The following is a 21,381-nucleotide window of genomic DNA, read 5'->3' on the forward strand; positions in this document are numbered from 1 at the left end:
GGAACTTAGGTCAGCTGAGCAAATTTTTAAAAACGTTGCTTTGGCAATAGCTGCCACCACAGGATCTTCTTTGTGTAACGGACGGTAAACTACAGCAGTCAGTTTGTGGCTGGCTCCGCCTCCTGTGACAGCCATTTTGTGGCTGAACCCACCATCCCGTGTCAGAATTCCAAATATGCCCACAGGTTCAGAAAGGTTGGGAAACTTTGATCTATTGATTGATGTTGTAAGAAATTTGGCTTGATTCCATACAAGGTTTTCAAATGTGCTGTTTCCCTCTCAACTATTTAGTGCAGAGTAAGTACTAAAAGCTATAAATTCCTTAGAGAAATGATGGACTAGGTCAATTTAACTCAAAACATTCCCTTTCATCCTAACAGAGTCACACAAAAAAAAGAAATACCGACTGATTTGGATAGGCCAGCTAGCCAGGAAAAGTGATCAACAGTGCAGTTCTATATAGTTTTATTCCAATCTAAGTCTATTAAAATCAGTGGGTTTAGACTGCAGTGACTTTGCACAGAACTGCACCACAAATGTCTGCTTTTGTTTCCAATAAAGGCAGCTTTTGGGGGACTTCCCGCTTCTGGGAGCAGTGCAATACATTATGATGTAAAGTACTTTATTGTTTGGAATAGACAACTCTCCATCTTATTTTTTAAAAGGTTTTTATTGAAAATTTAACATCAGATACAGTGACAATAAACTGTCATAAACATATGATCATAGTAAATAATCGAGTATAAATAAATTAACATAATAAAAAATCTATAACACAATTCTGATCAAAAAGGTCTTTATTTTGAGCAATAAAATTTAAAACTGGGTATAATAATCAAGGGAGGCAGAGTAAGGGTCTTTATTTGAAGTTTGTATCAGTATCCTTTCCATTGTGAGATAATCCCATATGTTCCTGTACCAACTTTTAAGAATTGGGGGTGAGGGAGATTTCCAGGAGGAAGCGATTGCAGACCTCGCAGCAGCACATAATACAGAAACCAAATATTTCTTAACTTGGGGGATTTTGGGATCATCCCACAAGTTTAGCAACATTGACTCAGGGTGTAATGGAATGGAGAGGCCTGTGATGATAGAAATTTGGTCTTAAACAGATGACCAAAAATTTTGGATGAGATGGCAGGACCACCAATAGTGGAGAAAGGAACCAGGAGATCCACACCTTTTCCAACACATGGGTGAGTAGGATGAATTCATATGGTGAATGCAGTGGAGTACAGTACCAGCGAGCCATAACTTTAAAAAACTGGATCTTAGACCTTGGAATGATTAATAGAGGAATTCCAGATAGAGGACCATTGGCTATTGGATATAAAAGAAAGGCGTTCCTTATGCCAAGCCTTGACATAAGAGGGAAGAGAACTAGAAACTGAAATTAAAAACTTATATAAAATGGATATTAGACCTGTAGAACCCTTCTGATTTTGCAGGAGCAGACATTCAAAGTCATTGACCTCTGTACGAAGTCTGCTCTTGCACAATAGAGAATCTACCAGGTGTTTGAGTTGAAGGTATTCGAACCAAGGTAGAGGAATATTAGCTTTAGGATCCAAGGATAGTTTGTCTAAAATAAAACCTTTTTTAAGAACATCAACCAATCAAGACAATTTGGAAGACCTCCAACATGTAAAGGAAATAGGAGAAAGACCTGGGATGAACCAAGATTGACACCTCCGATCCCATATCTGGAGGGTGGAGAGTAGGAATCTGTTGGTTAGCATATTACTGTGATGTACACGGTTTTGTTCAAATAGCGTGCATTCCAACTAAGAATGATCGGACCAAGTTTAGAATACCAATTTTAGAATTGGAGGCATGTGCACTTCTCCAACTTCTAATGCTAAAACTATACCAACCTTATTTACAGAGACAGACAAAGAAAGGAAACAATGTGACATTCCGAACAAAATTTGAGTTCAGTGGCACTTTGAAGACCAACCATGTTTTATTTACAGTATAAACTTTTGTGTACACACTTCCTCAGATATACCATGAATAAAACTTTGTTGGTCTTCAAGGTGCCACTGGACTCAAACTTTGTTGTGCTGCTTCAGACCAGCATGGCTACCCCATCTGAATGTGGCAGAGATTCTGAAATACTATATATCTAACAGATGAAAACGTCCTGCAGAACCGATACCTTCCTGTTCTATCAGTCTTGCCATTTGTTTTGGTCTTTTAAAAAATAACTCCTTCTGAATCCATTATTCCATTGATATAGAACCTTGAGCTGCGTCACTGTACAGAACATGGGCATCTTAATGTTTTGTTCTCTATCCAATGAATCCGTTAATGAGAGAAATCTTGACAGCTCACATGGTCAACTGCAGTTTTGAAACCTGGCAGTGGTGGTTTATTTTCCACAGATTTGGCCCGGTATTTTTCTTTATATTCCCCATTTTGCAATCCCAGTCTTTCTCTCTTCCTGAGCAGACCCATGCTGTTCCCACAGTCTAGTCTGCTTCTTCCTCATTCTCCAGTCCCAGCAGCTGCCACTCCTGCGTGTGTTTTGCTACAGAGGAGGGTCACCGGAGAATCGCTGGAGGCATCACCGCAAAATAATCACAGGTTTACACCCCACGCGATATTCTCCCTGAGTCAGTGGGACGGGACATCCACGAACAAGATTACACGTTATAAACAGCCTCGGGGGGATAGTAGCGTGGTCCCAATTACTTTCCCTAGTCTTGCACTCCTGAACAACTTGCTTGCATTCCGGCCGCTAGCTGTGCGAGTCACAAGACTGAGCCTGAGATAGAGAGATGAAACTTGCTGCGCCTGACAGCGCTCCATTTTGAAACTCAAGGCTGTCTCGCGCTCCACCTCCATCGAACTCCCAGCCAACCTGGTCCAGCGGATTCAACTCTCCTCGCTTTTTTTTTTCTTGAAGAGGGCGTGGTCTAAATTCCTGCTTCTGTTCTCTTTCCCGCGGATCGCCGTGCGCCCGTGTGACGTAATCACGCAGCTCCTGACAGCCGAGTGGGAGAGGAGAAGAAACGGGGCCGCCATTTTGTTTGTTTGTTTGTGTGCAGAGGGAGAAAGCCTTCTTCCTTGATAGGCGTCGATTGTAAGTATCGGAGGGCTTTCCTGGCTCTTTTGAAAAGGCGGGGGAGTGAGGTCCTTTGTCCGGAGACCCTGTTGTTTCCGGTGGACTGGCTTCTGACAGTCTTTCATGTAGGTGTTCTGCAGAGATTCTGGTGCAGGGACAGAGGAGAGGTTAAAGCCTGCATCCTCAGTGTCCCCACCAGTGTTCCCTCTAAGCTGAGTTAGTGTGAGCTAGCTCACAGTTTTTTAGCCCCCGGCTCACACATTTTTGTCTTCGCTCAGGTAGGAGGGCTCCAGAGCAAACTAACTGATGATGCAGCGGCCAAATCGCTCGCTCACCACTTTAATGCCAGTAACTCAGGGAGTAGAATTTTTGCTCACAAAACTCTTCACAGCTTAGAGGAAACATTGGTCCCCACTAACCCTGGGTCAGGGTTGCTGACTCCTGCTTTGGAAATTTCTAGACTTGGTGCCCTGGGGATGGCAGCGAGCGGGGGGGGATGTGATGCTATAGCATCTGCCCTCCAAAGCTACCATTTCTTGTAGGGGAACTGAGCTCTGTGGTCTGGAGATACGTTGGTATCTGATGCGGGGCCCCCCCCCCCCCCCCCCCTGTTGCTGGCCTCTAAGGTGCTACTGGCTTCGAATCTGGAGAGATCAGCTCTCTAATTCTTGAAGAGATACCGGCCCCACCTGGGGGTTAGTAACTGTTTACTCCCCATCCCCAGACTCGCGATATAAAAATCAAGCTGCCGAAGCAAGGAGCTCCCCCGCCCGATTTTGCAGAGGCTCAGCGTCTGTGCTGCATCCAGTGCAAAGAATGGGGTGTCATTCGCGAGCTGAGGAGAAAACGAAGGCGCCACCTAGTATGGCTTACTAGCTGTGACCCAGCACTTACGCAATAATAAAAGTTCTATGTTTGGAGGGGTATTGTGTCTGTTTAGTGGCAACATTTCTCTTAACTTACTAATGCCCAGTGACAGGGATTGTGTACCTATTACTGGCGAGCCAGACAGTGGCAGTTTGTGCTTTGGGGGTCTGTTTAGTGATCCTGTCTGGGTGCTAGTTCATAAGCTTCTACATTGGAAATGAGCTATAATCAAAATACTTTATATAGGTGTACTGGAGTTCTGAATGTCATATGCAAAAGGACATATTTTGATCTAGTATAGTTATTCTAGACTGTACAGAATATATCCTTACGCTAAGGATAATGAAAGGGGATTATGAGAGCGACATGTAATCAGCATGCCTTCCCCAAAATATTGTAGTTAATGGTATATCTCTTTTTCAAAAAGTCTTCCTGCATGCTTATGACTATAAGCACCTTTAACAGACACAGATGACATTGCGAGTTCAGTGCTAGGCATCTTAACTTGGAATCAAGTCACAGCCATATCAGCAGGACACATTTATTTATTTTACATTTATTTTTCTTAGAATGTTCATTGCTAAAGCATGTAAAGAACACTTCTGCATTTGTACATTTTTTGTGATAGATGAAGCATTCAAAAAGAACTCACGATTTGGATGAAGAAAGGAACACAAGTAGTCAAAAGCGTAGAAGAAGGCGTGAAAGCAGTGAAAGAGATAACAAACACTATAAATCACATAAAACTGCTGACAGGTAAATGTCTCCTGACTAATATAATGATAGATGTTCTGATGATAATACTTAAACCGAACCAAACCTTGTGTTGGCTAGAATGGTTGCTTGTTTTGATTTTGTTTAAAGGAATGATTGTTAGGCAACTTATAGCTTGTAATTTATGTCCCCTGCCAGGTTAGTTCAGCAGACAAATTTTGGTTAGGGGTCCCATTGTGTTGCCAAATTTGTCCGGCCTCAGTGGGGCTTTGTTTTTTACAGTGATGACCACTGTATTCTGCAATAGCTTGCCAGTAGAAGTCTGGCTCTGTGTTGTTTTTTGTCTGTAAATTTTCACTTTCTGTTGTAATTTTAACCTGTTGTTCATTGTTAGTTGTTTTGACCAAACCTGAAAAGATGGGGTCATATTTATTTATTTATTGCCATCAAGTCATAGCAAATGTATGGCAACCCTGTAGGGTTTTCAAGTCAAGAGATGTTCAGAGGTGGTTCGCCATTGCCTTCCTCTGTGTGGTGACCTGTGATTTCTGTGTTGGTCTCCCATCCAAATACTATCCAGGGCCGACCCTGCTTAGCTTCTGAGATCTGATGAGATCAGGGTAGCCTGGGCCATCCAGGTCAGGGCCAGTTTTATATAGCAGTATACAAATTACAGTTTAACAGTTTCATCTGCTTTTTGTATAGTGATTTACATCCTGAGTTGTTTAACAGTAATTTCCTGCATTGTGCAGGGGGTTGGGCTAGATTATCCTGGAGGTCCCTTCCAGCTCTATGATTTCATGATTCTAATTCCTGTAAAGCAAAATTAATAATAGCTAATGTGGTATCATGAAGATAAATTCAGTAGAATTATGTTTTGATGTATATTTATTCCTTCATCATGAGAGCACGAGAAGCGTTTTAAAATATTTTAAGAGGGTAACAGGCGTTGGTGCTTTCATATATATCTTTACTTGATTTGTTTAAATATGTATTTACTATATCTCTTTTATTGAGCTAAATAGAAATCTCAAGAAAATGTACACTTTTAAAGTCTGCTGATGAGTATTATAAGACATCTGCTTTTACCTTTCATCTTGGCGGGAGATGGGAAAAGTTATAGTCCTATAACCTTACTTATTTGAATGCTGGATAGCAGAATAGCAGTCTTTCTGAACTGGAAGGTGGTTAAATTATTTGTCAACAAAAGGGAAAGTGGCATACAAGAGGTAGGATTATTTTCTTTGTAACTTTTCAGTGTACTTATAAAACTACATTAAATATTTTGTATCGGGCTCTTTAAAAAACTGGAGCTGGTGCAGTGGGATATGCTAAAGTTTGTGCCATTTGTTGTCACTCCCACTACTAGTGGAGCCAGTGAGATGCTCTGGCCCTTCAGTAATTGGGTCTGGTATTTCTTTCTGGCCAACCCTAGGCTTCTTGATGAAGGCCTTTCTGCAGTCACCTGCGAGTTGAGCCTCTGAAGGAAATGAGTCCTGTTTGAGTTGGGGTGCTTTGATTATATGAGGGTAGCATCTATGTTGGAGGGCTTTTTTTTTTTTTTTGCTTTCTTGATTGCTAGATAGGGGCAAGTGAAATAGGTTTTCCCAGAAATTCTTACAAATTATCCTTAACCTGATTTTAACATGCTTATTTTACTTGCATTTAAAACAAAACTGTTTAAAAATGACGTTAGTTTTATATAATGTATGATATATTGAATGCTTTTTCCCCCTAGAAAAAGCAGTTAACTGAATTATTTGATTAGGGGAAAAATTAGTAAACATACTTAATGTAGTTTGAAGGGAGGGTTGTGTATGTGAGAAATAAGTGCTTCCTAGGGATTTTTTGTTGTTGTGGTTCAGTCGCACAGTTGAGTCCGACTCTTTGCGACCTCATGGACCAGATCACACCAGGCCTTCCTGTCGTCCGCCGTCCTCTGAAGTTGGCTCAATTTCATGTTCGTTGCATCTATGACACTGTCTAACCATCTCATCCTTTGCCGTCCCCGTCTTCTTTGACCTTCAATCTTTCCCAGCATCAGGGTCTTCTCCAGTGAGTGCTCCCTTCTCATTTGGTGGCCAAAGTATTTGAGCTTCAGTTTCATTATCTGGCCTTCCAGGGAACAGTCAGGGTTGATTACTTTTAGGATTGACTGATTTGATCTTCTTGCAGTCCAAGGGACTCTCAAGAGTCTTCTCCAGCACCATAGTTCGAAAGAATTTATTCTTCGGCGCTCGGCCTTCCTTATAGTCCAACTCTCGCAGCCATACATGACTACTGGGAATACCATTGCTTTGACCATGCAGACTTTTGTTGGCAGGGTGATGTCTCTACTTTTTATCATGCTGTTTAGGTTCGCCATCGCTTTCCTCTCAAGGAGCAGACATCTTTTAATTTCATGGCTGCTAGGGACTATCCTAGGGATAGTCACCTGCAAAAGTTTATTTCAGCTTTGAGAATGCTAAAATTGACAGATACTGTGTCCAGTCTTTGTTACTAATTAAGTATGAAACAATGCATTTATAGAAACAGAAAGGTTTCTGCATATTATATAAGAAGAAAGTTTTCTAGTACAAAAATATTATGCCCCACTTCATTGTTTAGAGTGCTTTTTGGTCTTACCAAAGCTTGGCCTTTTTACTAGTAACTGTTTTGCTCAGTTGAGGACTGCTTTCATGAGTAATCCAGCACATGAGTATTCTTAGCTTTGGAAGCATGTGGTCTAGGAACTTTGTAATGTGATTAGGTGAGATGGAGTGAGGTCTCAGAACAGGGACTGATACTAGGTTGACCTGGTTCAAGTGGTTTATCTCCCTTAACAGGAGGTACAATTAATTGATTGTAGCTTGCTCAATCCTGTGACAGAGTAGATGCTTCATTTTTGCTCTCAGTATTTGTGCAGATCATTTTGTCAGTGGTATTCATATTGTTACAGTCTCTTTGCATGAATGGTATGAACTATTTCAAGCAAACTGGACTCCAGGTATAAATTTACGTTGTTTGCATTTTGGGTTAGTTAGATTGTATAACATACCATTTTATGTTTTGATCAAGTGTGTTGAATGGTGGGAGAATTTAATATATATAATATATATATATAAATGTGTTTTCAGTAACTACTTGGATAATAGATCTGTGCATGAGAGAGACCGTCACAATCGGAGATACGTTGAGGAATATCGAAATGACTTCTCTGATGTAGATGACCACGGGAACCATCACAGAGATGATGAAAAGAGCCATGGCCGTCGTCATAGCAAGTCATCCGGTCGAAGCAGGAGAAGTAGTCATAAAAGACAGCATAAGAAACATCATCACTCTCATTCGGTACGTGCACTTTTAAGTTTGGTTAATAAAAAATCTATATTAGAGCTATTAATTTTCTTTGTGAAGTATTAGAATATTTGGGAATTTATAACAAATAATTAAACATAGGGCCTGTTAATATAGTTGGAGTATGAACTTAGATGAGGACCTTTGTAAAGTCAGTGGTGTTCAACACATAGATTTTTACTAGCCCTAATTTATCCAGTACTTTGGAAGCTCAGATGATGATTAAATTGGGCACTTTTTCAACTACAGCTGTTAAAGAGCTGTAGACAAGCAGTGCTGTCACTTGAGTTAGTTTTACAGCACAGTGAAGCAACTCTGCATTCCATCCTGAAAAACAGGGTAAGTATTTATTTAAATGGAATCAAGACATAAAAATGTCTTGGTGTCAGTAATAAGTCCATCATGTGTCAACTCAGTAGGTTAGTTTGCATTAATTGGTGACGTTTCAGTTAATAGTTATTTGTTTTCACATTGCCAGTTAGCAAGGAGACCAGTCTGAATTTTCTCTAAGCATGGTCAGAACTAATATGTATAATTTTGCTTTAAGATAGTTTGAGGCTCAAGGATGCTTGTATGTTCCAGTGAGAATTTTAGAATGTGGTTTGCATTTTAAGCATACTGAATATTTCACTGTCGTTCTACGCATGGTATAAAAAGTAGACTGCTAAACAATCCGGCTGTTGCTGTTAGTAATTGACAGCAATTATTTTTAACATTTCTACTAGCAATTCAAGGAGCTTTTACTGAATTACAGCTTCATAAAAGCAGACTCATAAATGACAGTTGTCAAATAGCAAGTTTTAACATTGAGTACTGAAACTGCGATTGCTATTAATCCAGTATTTGAGAGACAAAATTCTGTTGTGTTTTCTGTTGTTTTACCGCTTTAAGTATTTTTCTGAAAATCTGTTCCTTGCCATGTTTTTCTTCTGTAACATAAACTGTGCCCTGTGAATTTCTGGGGACTGAATTTGAAATTGCTCCTGCCAACTGTTCGTGGCCTGGTGTGTAACTGAATGCCTGAATAAATGAAATGTGTATTCTACCCTGAATTCACTCTGATATATTGATTGGCTGGACGATCTTGGTGCCGTTTCCAGAAGAGCCACCGAAGGAAAAGATCCAGGAGTATAGAGGATGATGAGGAGGGTCACCTGATCTATCAAAGTGGAGACGTACTAAGAGCAAGATGTATAGAATATTTTTCAACACTTTCTTTAAAAAAAACTTTCTGCAGAAAAATTAGTTTAGAATAGTATGTTAGAGGAGGAGAGGGGAGGGGGGCTAAGAAATCTTCATTGCTCTCTTTGTGTTTTGTTTTGTCTTCGTATTCTTTTTCATTTCCTTCCCCCCCCCTTACATTTAAATATTCCTGTTCAGATTCCAACTAGTAAAGCTTAAATTAGATTGAAAGTTAGATAGCTGTTTCATGACACCTTTCCAATAACATAATATATTCAAAGGCAAGGACTAAGTTAACATTTTTATGACATATTTAATAACTCGTTTTTATTTAACTAGTTCAATAACAGCTGTCATACTTTTTTTTTTTAGATGAAATTATTTCTACTTTAGGTGAAGGTGCTTTTGGGAAAGTAGTGGAATGCATTGATCATCATATGTAAGTATTCCGTATTTCAAAAAGTATTTTCAAAATAAATTGGTAACCACTGTGCACGTGTCACTAATCCCTCCCATTTCCAATAAAGCATAAATTTTTCAGGTTTTTTTTAAATGAGGGAGACTGTAGTTCTTTGGATAGATGGTAACTAAAGATAAAATGACTGTTAGAAATCGTAACAACTGTCTTTTTAAAACGTTGTTTACACATTTCACATTTTTTTTCTTTGCTGCTGTTCAGTTGGAAAAACTAAAGATAAAATGACTGTTAGAAATCATAACAACTGTCTTTTTTTAACTTTGTTTACACATTTCACTTTTTTTCTTCTTTGCTGCTGTTCAGTTGGAGATTCTGAAAAATGCAGGGCACTAGGTGCAGTCAAAGGACAGAATAACAATGCCCCTCCTATTCCATCTGCAGAAATTAAACATAGGATCCACGCCTTTTTCTTTTTAGGTTAATGTTAGACTAGGATTGAGTAACTTTCAGATTGTGTCCAAGGCAGAACGGATGGTTACAAATAAGCATGACAAAACAACAACTTGATTTCTTGTTTACTCACCCAGTTATCTTCACCCCTAGGTAACTTAACTGGTAATCAGGAAATAAAGGCCACCAGAAAAGCTAACATACATAGCTAGTGATTCATGGAGACCAGCAGTGCTAATATAGTCATAGCTGCTCCAGGCATAGAACTGCACTGTAGGACTGCTAGTTCAAGTTTAGAGCTACTTCTCGGTTTACTGTAAGGCAACTGCTGTGATTCAGACATGAATATACTAAGTGGCTTTTGGAATTCTTGGCCTACCCATGTCTGACTTGCAATAAGGTATGGTTAACAACACTACAAACTATTTTTATGGGAGTCTCTTGCTGATTGGTATGAAGAAAAAATGGGACTTCAGAAATATTCCAGTGGAAAGCATTTTGCAGTTTGGTTTTATGCAAAATACTAGCCAACAATATTACTTTAATATAATTGATATAATATTATATCCCACCTATTAGTGATGCTTCATTTCAACTAAGTACTGAAAGTAATAGTTATCAGCAAATGAGAACAGGGGCTTAAATTTCAGGGCTTCAGCTGAGATGCCAGTGACCATGACCCACAAAGAAGCAGATGGTTTAGCCCCTTCCCCTTCCCCAGGCCTGTGGTAAATTTCCTCCAGAGATGTGGATGCAATTCTAGATCATCTTTTTGATTGGTTTGATTATATTTATTTATTTATTTTATTAGATTTATATACTGCCCTTCCCAAATGGGCTCAGGGCAATGTACAGCAATTAAATAATACAAGTAAAATAGTATTAAAACAACAATTTACACATAAAATATCATAAAATTCCATGTAAACAAAGAGGTAATCAGGTGACCAATCAAGATCAGGCCACTGGTGGACAATTGACCAGAGAAGCTGAGGGGTGGGAGACGTCCGCTGTCTCAACCAAATGCCCGGTGGGAGAGCTCTGTCTTGCAGGCCCTGCAGAACTGCAATAAGTCCTGCAGGGCCCTGATCTCATATGGGAGCTTATTCTACTAGGCAAGGGCCAGTCGGATGTCCCTGGGGCTGGGGACCACTAACAGATGTTGATTTGTGGACCTCAGTGCTGTCCAGGGCTCATATGGGGAGAGGTGGTCTTGTAAGGGAGAGGGGCCTTGGCTCAGTGGTAGAGCATCAGCTTGGCATGCAGAAGGTCCCTGGTTCAATCCCCGGCATCTCCAGTGAAAAGGGAACCGGCAGTAGGTGATGGGAAAGACCTCTGCCTGAGACCCTGGAGAGCTGCCGCCAGTCTGAGTAGACCAGACTGACCTTGATGAACCAAGGGTCTGATTCAGTAGAGGGCAGCTTCATGTGTGCATTATTTGGAGAGGGGCCTTGGCTCAGTGGTAGAGCATTGGCTATATAGCTTTTAACAGCTGTGCTTGGAATTGTGGTGGCAGTTTTCTAAGCACTTAATTTTGACAATTAAAACTTCCAATGCAGTTATTAATTATAACTTTTTATGTGGAAGTCTACAACTACAGTAAAACTGATTTTGTAGGTATTCTTAGAGAGCTGATGCCATCAAAAAGCATTTGACAATGTAAGCGTGCTGTGTGACTAGTATGATATTTAAAAGGGTTAATGTGCCAGCTATAGATGTTTTGAGCTAGTCAAAGGCTGGAGTTGGATGCAAAGTGGCAAGTAACTAATATTTTATTTTATACCACAGGAGAGAGATGCATGTTGCAATAAAAATTGTGAAAAGTGTTGGTAGATACCGAGAAGCTGCTCGGTCAGAAATCCAGGTATTAGAGCATTTAAATGCCTTGGATCCTGACAGCACATAGTAAGTATAAACTAGAATAAGAATTTTATGTTATATTATCAAATGGCTGGTTATCTTACGCAATTCTTTTTGCTTATTTTTCACCAGCGGCTGTGTACAGATGTTGGAATGGTTTGATCATCATGGTCATGTTTGCATTGTGTTTGAGCTACTGGGACTCAGTACCTATGACTTTATTAAAGAAAATAGCTTTTTGCCCTTTCGTATTGAACTTATTAGGAAGCTGGCTTATCAGATTTGCCAGTCTATAAACTGTAAGTATATGTAATATTTTTAAAATTCTGTAGAGCCAAAGATTTTGGGAATCAGTGCAAATATTAATATTCTACCATGTCTTTTTCTTTTTACAGTTCTGCATCACAATAAGTTGACTCATACTGATCTGAAACCTGAAAATATTTTATTTGTAGAATCTGATTATGTAGTAAAGTACGACGGTAAAATGGTAAGTTCACTTGCTTAGTACTGCTTCCCTTATTAATTTATTTGGGTGGTTTTAACTCTACAGTTCTCTTTTCAATGCAGCCTTGAAACAGCTTATTTTGTTTGTTTGTTTTACTTATATCCTGCCCACTCTGCCAAAACAGGCTCAGAGCGGCTAACAGTATTAAAACCCACAGAATTAAAACCCCAACAAATTTCATAAAATACAAGTTACCTAACTGGAATACCAGCATCAACAGACTTACCCATGGGTTGGGGGGGGGGCAGAAGTGGTAATAACTGTCTTTGATGGAAACAGTCTCTTGGTAGGCAGGCACTTCCCTTTGAGCAGTCTTTGTGATTTGTGTCTCTTTGATGCTTGAACATGCTGTATACTCAGATCTTTGCCTTGTCATCATACGTGAGACATTGAAAAGCCGGATTTTATTTAAATATGTGGGATTCATGTGTACTTTGAGTGAGTAATGGATAGTGTGTTAGATTAGGCACTGAGCCCAGCTGGTTTCAGATTGCCACTTGGCTATGAAGTTCAATAAGCCAGTCACACTGTCAGTTTAACCTACCATGCAAGGCTTTTGAGAGGGTAGAATGGCGGAGGAGAGAACTATGCTACCCTGAGCTCCTTGGAAGAAAGGTGAGATAAAAACTTTATAGATAGTAAAAGGCAACTATTGAATAAAGTCTTGTCAAAAAAAAAAAGTCAGTTGTCAGTCATTTCCCTTCACCCTTTCCTAAGGAGCTGATTTTTTTCCTTTTAAAGCACTCATGTTGCTTATTGTATCCCTATTCTGAAATGCTTGAAAGCTTTCATTACTGTGAAATCCTGAAATCATAGTGATATAGCTGGGGGGAATATCTTTTGGAAGCTAATATCTTCTCTTTAGGCTGTATATCATTTGCTTATTGGAAACAGATGTGCCAGTTACAAACTAAGTTTACCTAAGATAGGGCCAGTGGAAAAGGTATTAAAATTTGCTGGCTCCATGTCTGTGAACAATAAAAGTAACAGGTCAGATTTAATAAACTAAGAACTTGATTTGTTTAGTCTTTAAGTTGAGAGAAGGTTGATACTGAGGATATGTTTTGATCGTGGATACTAGGTATTTGGAAGATTCTGGAAATACAGCTGTTGGGAGAGATTTTGGGGGGTTTACTGACATGTATTTTGACTTTGTTACAGAGACGGGATGAACGTACACTGAAAAACTCCGACATTAAAGTTGTAGATTTTGGAAGTGCAACATATGATAATGAACATCACAGTACTTTGGTGTCAACAAGACACTACAGAGCACCTGAAGTTATATTAGGTTAGTAGAGCTGAAATTGCTGTAGTTTCGTGGGAAGGGCGGGGTAGAAATGTAATGAAAATAAATAAAATAAATAAATTTTAAAAATTTCTAGCAGGAAAGGTAATCTTGTTCTAAAGAAAATATTTTATTATTTTTAAATTAGTTTATTGTGAGTTTATTTTTAAATAAGTTTAAATTAGTATTTTTGTTCATCTGTGATTCAAGAAGTTCAGGGGAAAATATATGTAAACAAGATTGTTTAGAGAATGAGTTGAAGATGGTTGACAGAGTGATTGCTGATGAAATTTCAGCCTGAATGTCACTATAAAATAACTGTGGTTTTGTGTCTTATGTTTTAGCACTGGGATGGTCCCAGCCCTGTGATGTCTGGAGCATAGGATGCATTCTGATTGAATATTATCTTGGTTTTACAGTGTTTCAGGTATGTGTATATTGTTCTAATTTGGGACTTCTCCTGAGTCCACTTAGAGTATTTTGAATTTATTTATAGCATTCTTACAGGGACTTAGTAAAGACCGTGAAATACTTATGTATTCAAAATGTTAAATGTACTGTGCTAATACTTAAACTATGGACACAGTTATTTAGAAAAAAGTTGGTTATCCCATTAATTTTAAGGGAATGTTTGAAAAAAATAGTGCTAACTGCATGAAGTAAGTTCCAAACACAATAAAATCAAGAAGTAATAAACAATAGCCTTACGTAAAAGATTCAACCATCAAGTAATGCAACAATATAGAACCTTCTACCTTAATAATGATAGACTATCAGATCAGTAGAATAAATTAGATTGACAATGATCATCAACTACTGAACTCCACGAAAGTGGAAATTCAGTAACAGTAGAGCTCAATAGAAATATGCAAGTGGGGGACCCACAGGGATTTGTGTGGAGGAATTTTCATTTCCCCCAGTATTTTCTCTTTCCTTCCCTGGCAGCCCCCATAGCATCTCCCCTTTTCTGCTTCCTTCTCTCCTTCCCATCCACCAGCTAATCTATCTTTATCTGGACCCCTGTCTTCAACTATATTTATTTACGTCATTTATACTCTGATTTCTCCACAATGGGGACCCAGAGCAGCTTACATCATTCTCCTCTCTTCCATTTTATCTTCATAACAACCCTCTGAGGTGAGTTAAGCTGAGAATGTGTGACTGGCCTATGGCCACCTTGTGGGCTTCCATGGCAGAGTGGGAATTCAAACCTGGGTCTTCCATAGCCTACTCTGAAACTCTCAACTACTACAACCCTGACTTTTGTGGGGTGGCTACCAATGCTCCCTCTAAGCTGTGGAGTCCTGTGAGCAAAAATTCTACTTTCTGAGCTACCGATATTAAAGTTGTGAGCAGGTGATTTGGCTACAGCATAAATTAGTTTGCTCTGGAGCCATCCTTCCTGAGCTAAGACAAAAATCTGTGAGCCAGAGGCTAAAAAACTGTGAGCTAGCTCACACTAACTCAGCTTAGAGGGAACACTGGTGGCTACTGTTGAACAGTAGGAACAGTAATGCTGTTCCTGGGTGAGTAATACAAGTCACTGGTAGTAAGTCGTCTAGCCCAATGGTTCTTGATGGGTGTGGCCCCGATGAGTACTCCCTCAAAGGCTCAAGCAGCTTGGAAAAGGGCCTTGCCCCCTCCTGCTGCTTTTTACTGATGGAAGCCAAGGCTTAAAGGCTGGTGATACTGTTGTGGTTGCATTCATTTCTTAAAAGATACAGAGATTATTTGTATTTTGGGGGACTTTAACCCCATCCCCAGTGTGCAGTGTGGTTTTTAAAAAAGATTTCAGATTTTTCTGCTAAGCTGGGGTGTTTTTCAGATTTGTAGAAAAGCTGTCTTGTCTGTTCATGGCTCAAATATCTGGATTTAATTTTCCACAGATTTTGCCGTGTTGAGAATTAGCTATATTGACTGTAGTTCCTAAAAGCTTTCTTTAGCAAATCTACCTTACAGAGTTTCCAAAACTATACCCTGCCTTTGAAAAGCCACTCCAGAGGGGTGGGTGCTGCCATAAAGAAGTTTGTTGAGTTTATTAATTCTAAGTGTACATTTTGATGCTTGAACAGACCTAAATTGGCAAGTAGGATTATATACAGAGAAGCAGTGTCACTAATATGTGGGTACCAGATTGTGAAGAACTTTAAAGGTTAAGACTAGCACCTTGAAACAGATAGGCAGCTGGTATACTCAATCTCAGTCAAAAGGCAGTGTCTATATTGTGTATAAGCTGAAATTTTCCAGTTACCATCAAGGGCAGCCCCACATAGAGCATGTTACAGTAGTCCAGCCTTGAGGTTACAGAAGCATAAATCACTGTGGCTATATTGGCGGGGTCAAAAAGAGGGAGACCTTTTGAATGAGGTGTAGATAATAGAAAGCTCTCATGGTTATAATACTGATCGGTGTTTTAAACAATACTTGGTTGTGGTCAGGGCTGTAGCCAATGGTGGAGCTTTAGGCACTGAGCCCCCACATTGATTAAGGCAGAGCCCCACTACTGCTCCCCCTCCCAAAAGGTACCTGGCTGTGCAGGGCTTGAGCTGTGCCACCTTGTGCCGCTGCCACGTCACCCCGAAAACCTTCCTTCTGTTAGTGGGGTGGGGAGAGAGCCTGGGAAGCATGGCGCTACCGCATTGCGCTCCCCACCCCACCCCAGAAAGTACATGGCCCTGTGGGGCTTGAGCCATGCCACCTCAGGCCTCTGCCACACTGGTCCAAAGACTTACCTTCTTTTGGGTTGGGGGGAGGTAGCCTGGGGTGCATGGCACTACCACATCACACTGCATCCCCCCCAAAAAAAGTACGTGGCTTTGTGTGGCCGGCCTGAGGCAATTCCAGGAATTGCTCTGGGATGGCTTGGAGCAGGGGACTAACTGGCTGGTGCAGACACAGCAAGGCGCCAGAACGGCCCATTAGAGAATGGCCTCCCCTGGTACCTCACTGCACCTGTTTAGAGAGTTGAGTCAAGTGGCAGGGCAGCCACCTGGCTGCCTCCTTTTCGGCTTTTCCTTCTTCCTCCTCTTCCCTCTTCCGAACAGAGACGAAGGAGGAGGAGAGTCACTTGTGTTGATGTCACTAGTGATGTCACCAAGTTGGGGGGGATGACACCCCCCAAATTCCAAAGCCCTCTGCTGAAATTTTTTCTTGATATGGGGCTGGTTGTGGTTTTACTTGATCAATTTAACACAATCCAGCCTAGGCTCAACAGTTCCATTAAAAACCCCACTATCAACTCATCAGTCTTTTCTGGATTAAATTTTGGTTTTTTACATAAACTACATAAACTTTGGCATCCAGATTACCTGTATGTTTTCTCTAGTCTAGGAAATATGGTTTAATATTAAGAGTTCGGGAGAACGGGGTAGAAAAAGGTCAGTTTGTATCAGAGTGCAACAACCTGAATGTGACAGGCAGCCACTCCCAGATGATGCTATGCCGGAAATCTATTCATGGATCTTACAGCATCTTGTCTGGTTTGAGCCTCTTGAGTTGTACAGCTGCTGCCAAGGATTTTGGCAAGGGAATGTCAGGGTCCAGAACATGCTGCTGAAGGCCATAGGGCTCCCCCACCCTTTTTTGTTTGAAAAAAGTGTTTTATGGTACTGTGTGTGAACTTTTGCAAGTGGAATTGCAGTTTTGATCGTTAATATCTGAGATAGCGTATATTACATATTACAATGTTTGTGTTGTTTCTTTCAGACACACGATAGTAAGGAACACCTGGCAATGATGGAGAGGATACTGGGGCCTTTGCCAGTGCACATGATTAAAAAATCAAGGTAAGTGTATTTTTAATTGTGTAAATAAATTCCTAGTCATCCATTTGGTCAGAAGTTGAAATGGGTTATACCGAGATTATACCAAAATACATAGGAGCAACTGGAAGCACCGTAGCTACCTTACCAGCAGCACAAAGCGGTGTTCCCCAATGTGGTGCTTGTGCGGACCATGTATAAAAACGGGATCGGGATTAGCACAGTGATGGTCAGTGTTCCCTCTAAGCTGAGTTAGTGTGAGCTAGCTCACAGTTTTTTAGTCTCCAGCTCACACATTTTTGTCTTAGCTCAGGAAGGATGGCTCCAGAGCAAACTAATTTATCCAGTAGCCAAATCGCTTGCTCACAACTTTAATGCCAGTAGCTCACAAAGTAGAATTTTTGCTCACAGGACTCCACTGCTTAGAGGGAACATTGGTGATGGTGGATGGAATAATGAGGAAAAGAGAATGAGAAAGTCATGACTTAGCCATTTAGGGTGGAAGCAGTAGAATTCAGAGAGGAAGAGAAGGAAGGTTAGAAGAATAAGTGGGTTGTAACAGACTAGCCTGGACTTGCAAAATATTCACATACCTGGTTGTCAGCAGCGAGTAAGATTTGGCCCACATGACTAGGATAGAATAGTACTGCTATGCCAGGGATTTCTGTTCTCCACATGCCTAATTTTTTCTTTCTTTTTACACTGTGTCACTGTGTTTTAAATCTTCTCTACTTTTTTCTACATGCTTGGGCTGTTCCTGTGCCCAAAGTGGCTTTTACCTCCATACCTTTAATTTTTGTTCCTTTCCAAATTTCTTTAGTTTAGATCCAACACAAGGTCTTCCCAGCTTCCCCGTCCCTCCAGACAAATATTTTAAAAATTGGCAGCCATTTATATTGGAATAAGGTTAAACTTGAAGGTGATGTAAGACTGGAATGTCTGCCGTGTGAATGATATGATAGGTTACTCTGATACTGCTGTATAAGTTTTTTAAATAAGAAAAGATGCAGTCTCAACATTCTCTTTAAAAACTTTTTGTCTAGTTGGACTTCAGTTTTGTTGCTGATCATCCAGCGTGATGAAATTTAGGAAGGGAACTCAGTGCTGCTCCTCCCAGTTTTTTCCTCCCAGTTTAAGAGTAGCAAATCAGTGGGTTTAGAAGAATGTAAATCTATTTAGGATTGTACTGTTGTTCAGTCAGTTAGACATGTTTACAAATGATTTAAAAAAATTTCCCCTTAACTCAGCAGGAAGTTTTAAAAATATTTTTAATACAAGTACTTAAAAATTAAATTAAAGGTGTTGTTTAGAAGAAGCAGTGCCACTGGAGTCTGGTACCATCAGTGTCATTTAAAAGGGTGCCTTTTTCTTCCAGAATGTTGTTGTATTTAAGTGTACATAGAATTGATTATCAATAATAATACTAAACTAAAATGCACTTAAGTAGTTGACAGCTCTGTTTTGTAAGGTAACAAGAGTAACAGATATGCTTTAACTCTTTTCTGCTGCATGCCGTTTGGCTTGTGTTGTCCAGTGTATAGAAAGCTGTGATGGGAGCCAGAATTTTACATTGCACAGCATGATGCAGAAACCTGCTTAAAGCTGTTGGATTTAAAGCTGACAGAAAGGAGAGAGGCCACTATGAAATTGAGAGGGGGGGAAAGGGGACCGCACTGAATTCTCTTCCTTCTTTTTGGCATTATAGCTCCTAAATCCAAGGCTGGCAAAGAGAGCCTTGGATCTAGAAGCTCTAAGTAAGAAAAAGAAAACCACAATGGGCAGAGAAGACTATGAGTGCTTTTTGAGACCAAGAGATGTGAGCCATGTATCAAAAGCAGAGCAAAGAGTTAATTTAATTTATTTCATATGCAGGAAGCGGTATTTTGATTGTGACCAGTTGGACTGGGATGAACATAGTTCTGCAGGCCGTTATGTTAAAAGACACTGTAAACCATTAAAGGTAATAATAACACACTTTTCTTTTTCCTCTTGATGCTGGCATTCAAAGAGATACAGTTTAATGCTCTTTCTCTCTCTCGGTCTTTCTTTCCAGGAATTCATGCACTGCCATGATGAAGATCATGAAAATCTTTTTGACCTCATTCGGAGGATGCTGGAATATGATCCAGCCAAGCGAATTACTCTAGATGAAGCCTTGGAACATCCTTTCTTTGATGCCCTAAAAAATACACTCAGTTGATCTTATCCTTCAAGATGATGCAGACTGTGTCAGCAGCTAGCGTGAGATTTTCATATACGCTTGAGACTTTGTAGATTTATTTTGTACAGTTGATTCTGTAAATACATCCATTTTGTATTTATGCCATGTCTGTTGAACAGTTATGGCCTTGATCATGGATTGTTGTAAATATTAAAATCATTTTTACAAGTGATTGCTTTTTAATATAGGCTGCTACTGATATTTTGCATAAATATTTGTAAACACAGTAAGATTTAAGATCACTATTATACATATTGATACCAATAATTTGGGAATTAATTTTTTCCCCAGTGTTTAGAATAGGTACATCATTCAGGCTTGACATTAGGCATATTTCCTTAATGTCATGCTTAAGCAGATTTAAAATTGTACAATATTTTAAAATACTAAATATTTGACACAACATGCATTTTCATTATTTTACTGCCAGTTATAGAATATGCTTACCAGCCATTTTATTCATTGGCTTGGATCCTGCAGATCATTTCCATTGACAAGGGATTGCTGCCCATAGAACAGAACTTCCTCACCTCTACTACAGCTGCCCCCCGAAATGCTGCTCCTAACAGGAATGGGAGCCATAGACCAAGATTCAGATTCAGAAAAAGACACAGTCACCCTGGAAAACAGCTGTCTCAGGCTCTTAGACTGGTTGTCCACCTACTTTGGGGTGTATGTACATCCACATTAATGTGTTGCATTCTGTTTACCTAATTTGTATTCTGCTTTTGACCTGGAGTTGCGCTTCCAGCGTAGCATGCAGCATACAAGCTATATAAAAGTGTAAATTGTAATGGCATTTAGAGACATTACTCTACTCATCTAATTCGAACCATAGCTGACAGAACAATCCTCATTTTAGAAAATCATTATGAACTGTGTTATAACTTCCACAGGGCTATAAGATGGTTTACCTGAATTGAGTTATTTTGAGCCATATCCTAATTATTTTATATAAACTGAGAACAGATGGTGTTTCAGAAAAAGTGCTTAAAGTAGGGGTAACAAATGAAACGTATCAATTTTACAGATTAATGTTAACAGTCCAGATAGACTGTTAGTTAATCCTGTAGTGATAAATACATTTTATATGGAAGTAAGTCCTATAAAAATGGATGGGGGTAAGGGGTTGAGTTATAAATGGTGGGGGAGTGGGGTATATGAAATTAACAAAGTCTTCAGGAAAAAAACAGTAATATTTATTAAGAGCAACCCAAACAACAATGCAAAAACTTTTGAGTTCTCCAAAACTCTTTATCAGACTTATGTTAAAAAGAGCTGGGTTGGGGTGGAGGCCTTTCTGTTTCCATCCTGTGTAGGACGCTTTGCTGGTTTCAGTAGAGCAGCTAGCTGGTATCAGGTTGTGCCCCTATACCAAATAAAAAAAATTATAACCCTCCAATTTGAAACTATAACATCCAGTAGTTGATCAGATGTATCTAACCAAATGGAATCCACATAAGGCTGAGAGCACAGGAAAAATACAGCATCACAACCTTGGTATTCCTTGGAGGTCTCCCATCCAAATATTAGCTAAGGCTGACACTGCTTAGCTTCTAAGATCTGACAAGACTAGGCTAGCCTGGGCTGTTGAGGTTAGGGTATAACCTTTGCATTAGTGATACTATATTAATGCTGTTAAGTGATGCACTAAATGTTATTATCTAATGAAATTTAAGATCTTTCCCCTTTCTTCAGCAGCTAAATCC

The 21,381-nt window shown here is 39.8% G+C and overlaps 1 protein-coding gene across 2 annotated transcripts; it reads left to right on the forward strand.

Annotated features, from left to right (window-relative positions):
- The first annotated feature begins 3,006 nt into the window (after nucleotides 1-3,006).
- On the forward strand, nucleotides 3,007-19,686 carry CLK4 (CDC like kinase 4). Of its 2 annotated transcripts, XM_015427035.1 has the most exons (13): nucleotides 3,007-3,085; nucleotides 4,563-4,690; nucleotides 7,765-7,978; nucleotides 9,085-9,175; nucleotides 9,539-9,605; nucleotides 11,823-11,939; nucleotides 12,027-12,193; nucleotides 12,290-12,384; nucleotides 13,564-13,693; nucleotides 14,035-14,117; nucleotides 17,396-17,475; nucleotides 19,324-19,411; nucleotides 19,505-19,686. In XM_015427035.1, the coding sequence occupies exons 2-13, from the start codon at nucleotides 4,563-4,565 to the stop codon at nucleotides 19,649-19,651; spliced, it is 1,407 nt and encodes a 468-aa protein (XP_015282521.1). In that variant the 5' UTR covers nucleotides 3,007-3,085; the 3' UTR covers nucleotides 19,652-19,686. The 2 variants fall into 2 exon arrangements, with proteins under 2 accessions (XP_015282521.1, XP_015282522.1); XM_015427036.1 differs by lacking the exons at nucleotides 3,007-3,085; nucleotides 4,563-4,690; nucleotides 9,085-9,175 and having other exon boundaries at nucleotides 7,902-7,978.
- Nucleotides 19,687-21,381: the final 1,695 nt, after the last annotated feature.

This window comes from Gekko japonicus, unplaced genomic scaffold (assembly GCF_001447785.1).
Source record: "Gekko japonicus isolate JY-2015 unplaced genomic scaffold, Gekko_japonicus_V1.1 scaffold374, whole genome shotgun sequence".
NCBI classification, from domain to species: Eukaryota; Metazoa; Chordata; class Lepidosauria; order Squamata; family Gekkonidae; genus Gekko; species Gekko japonicus.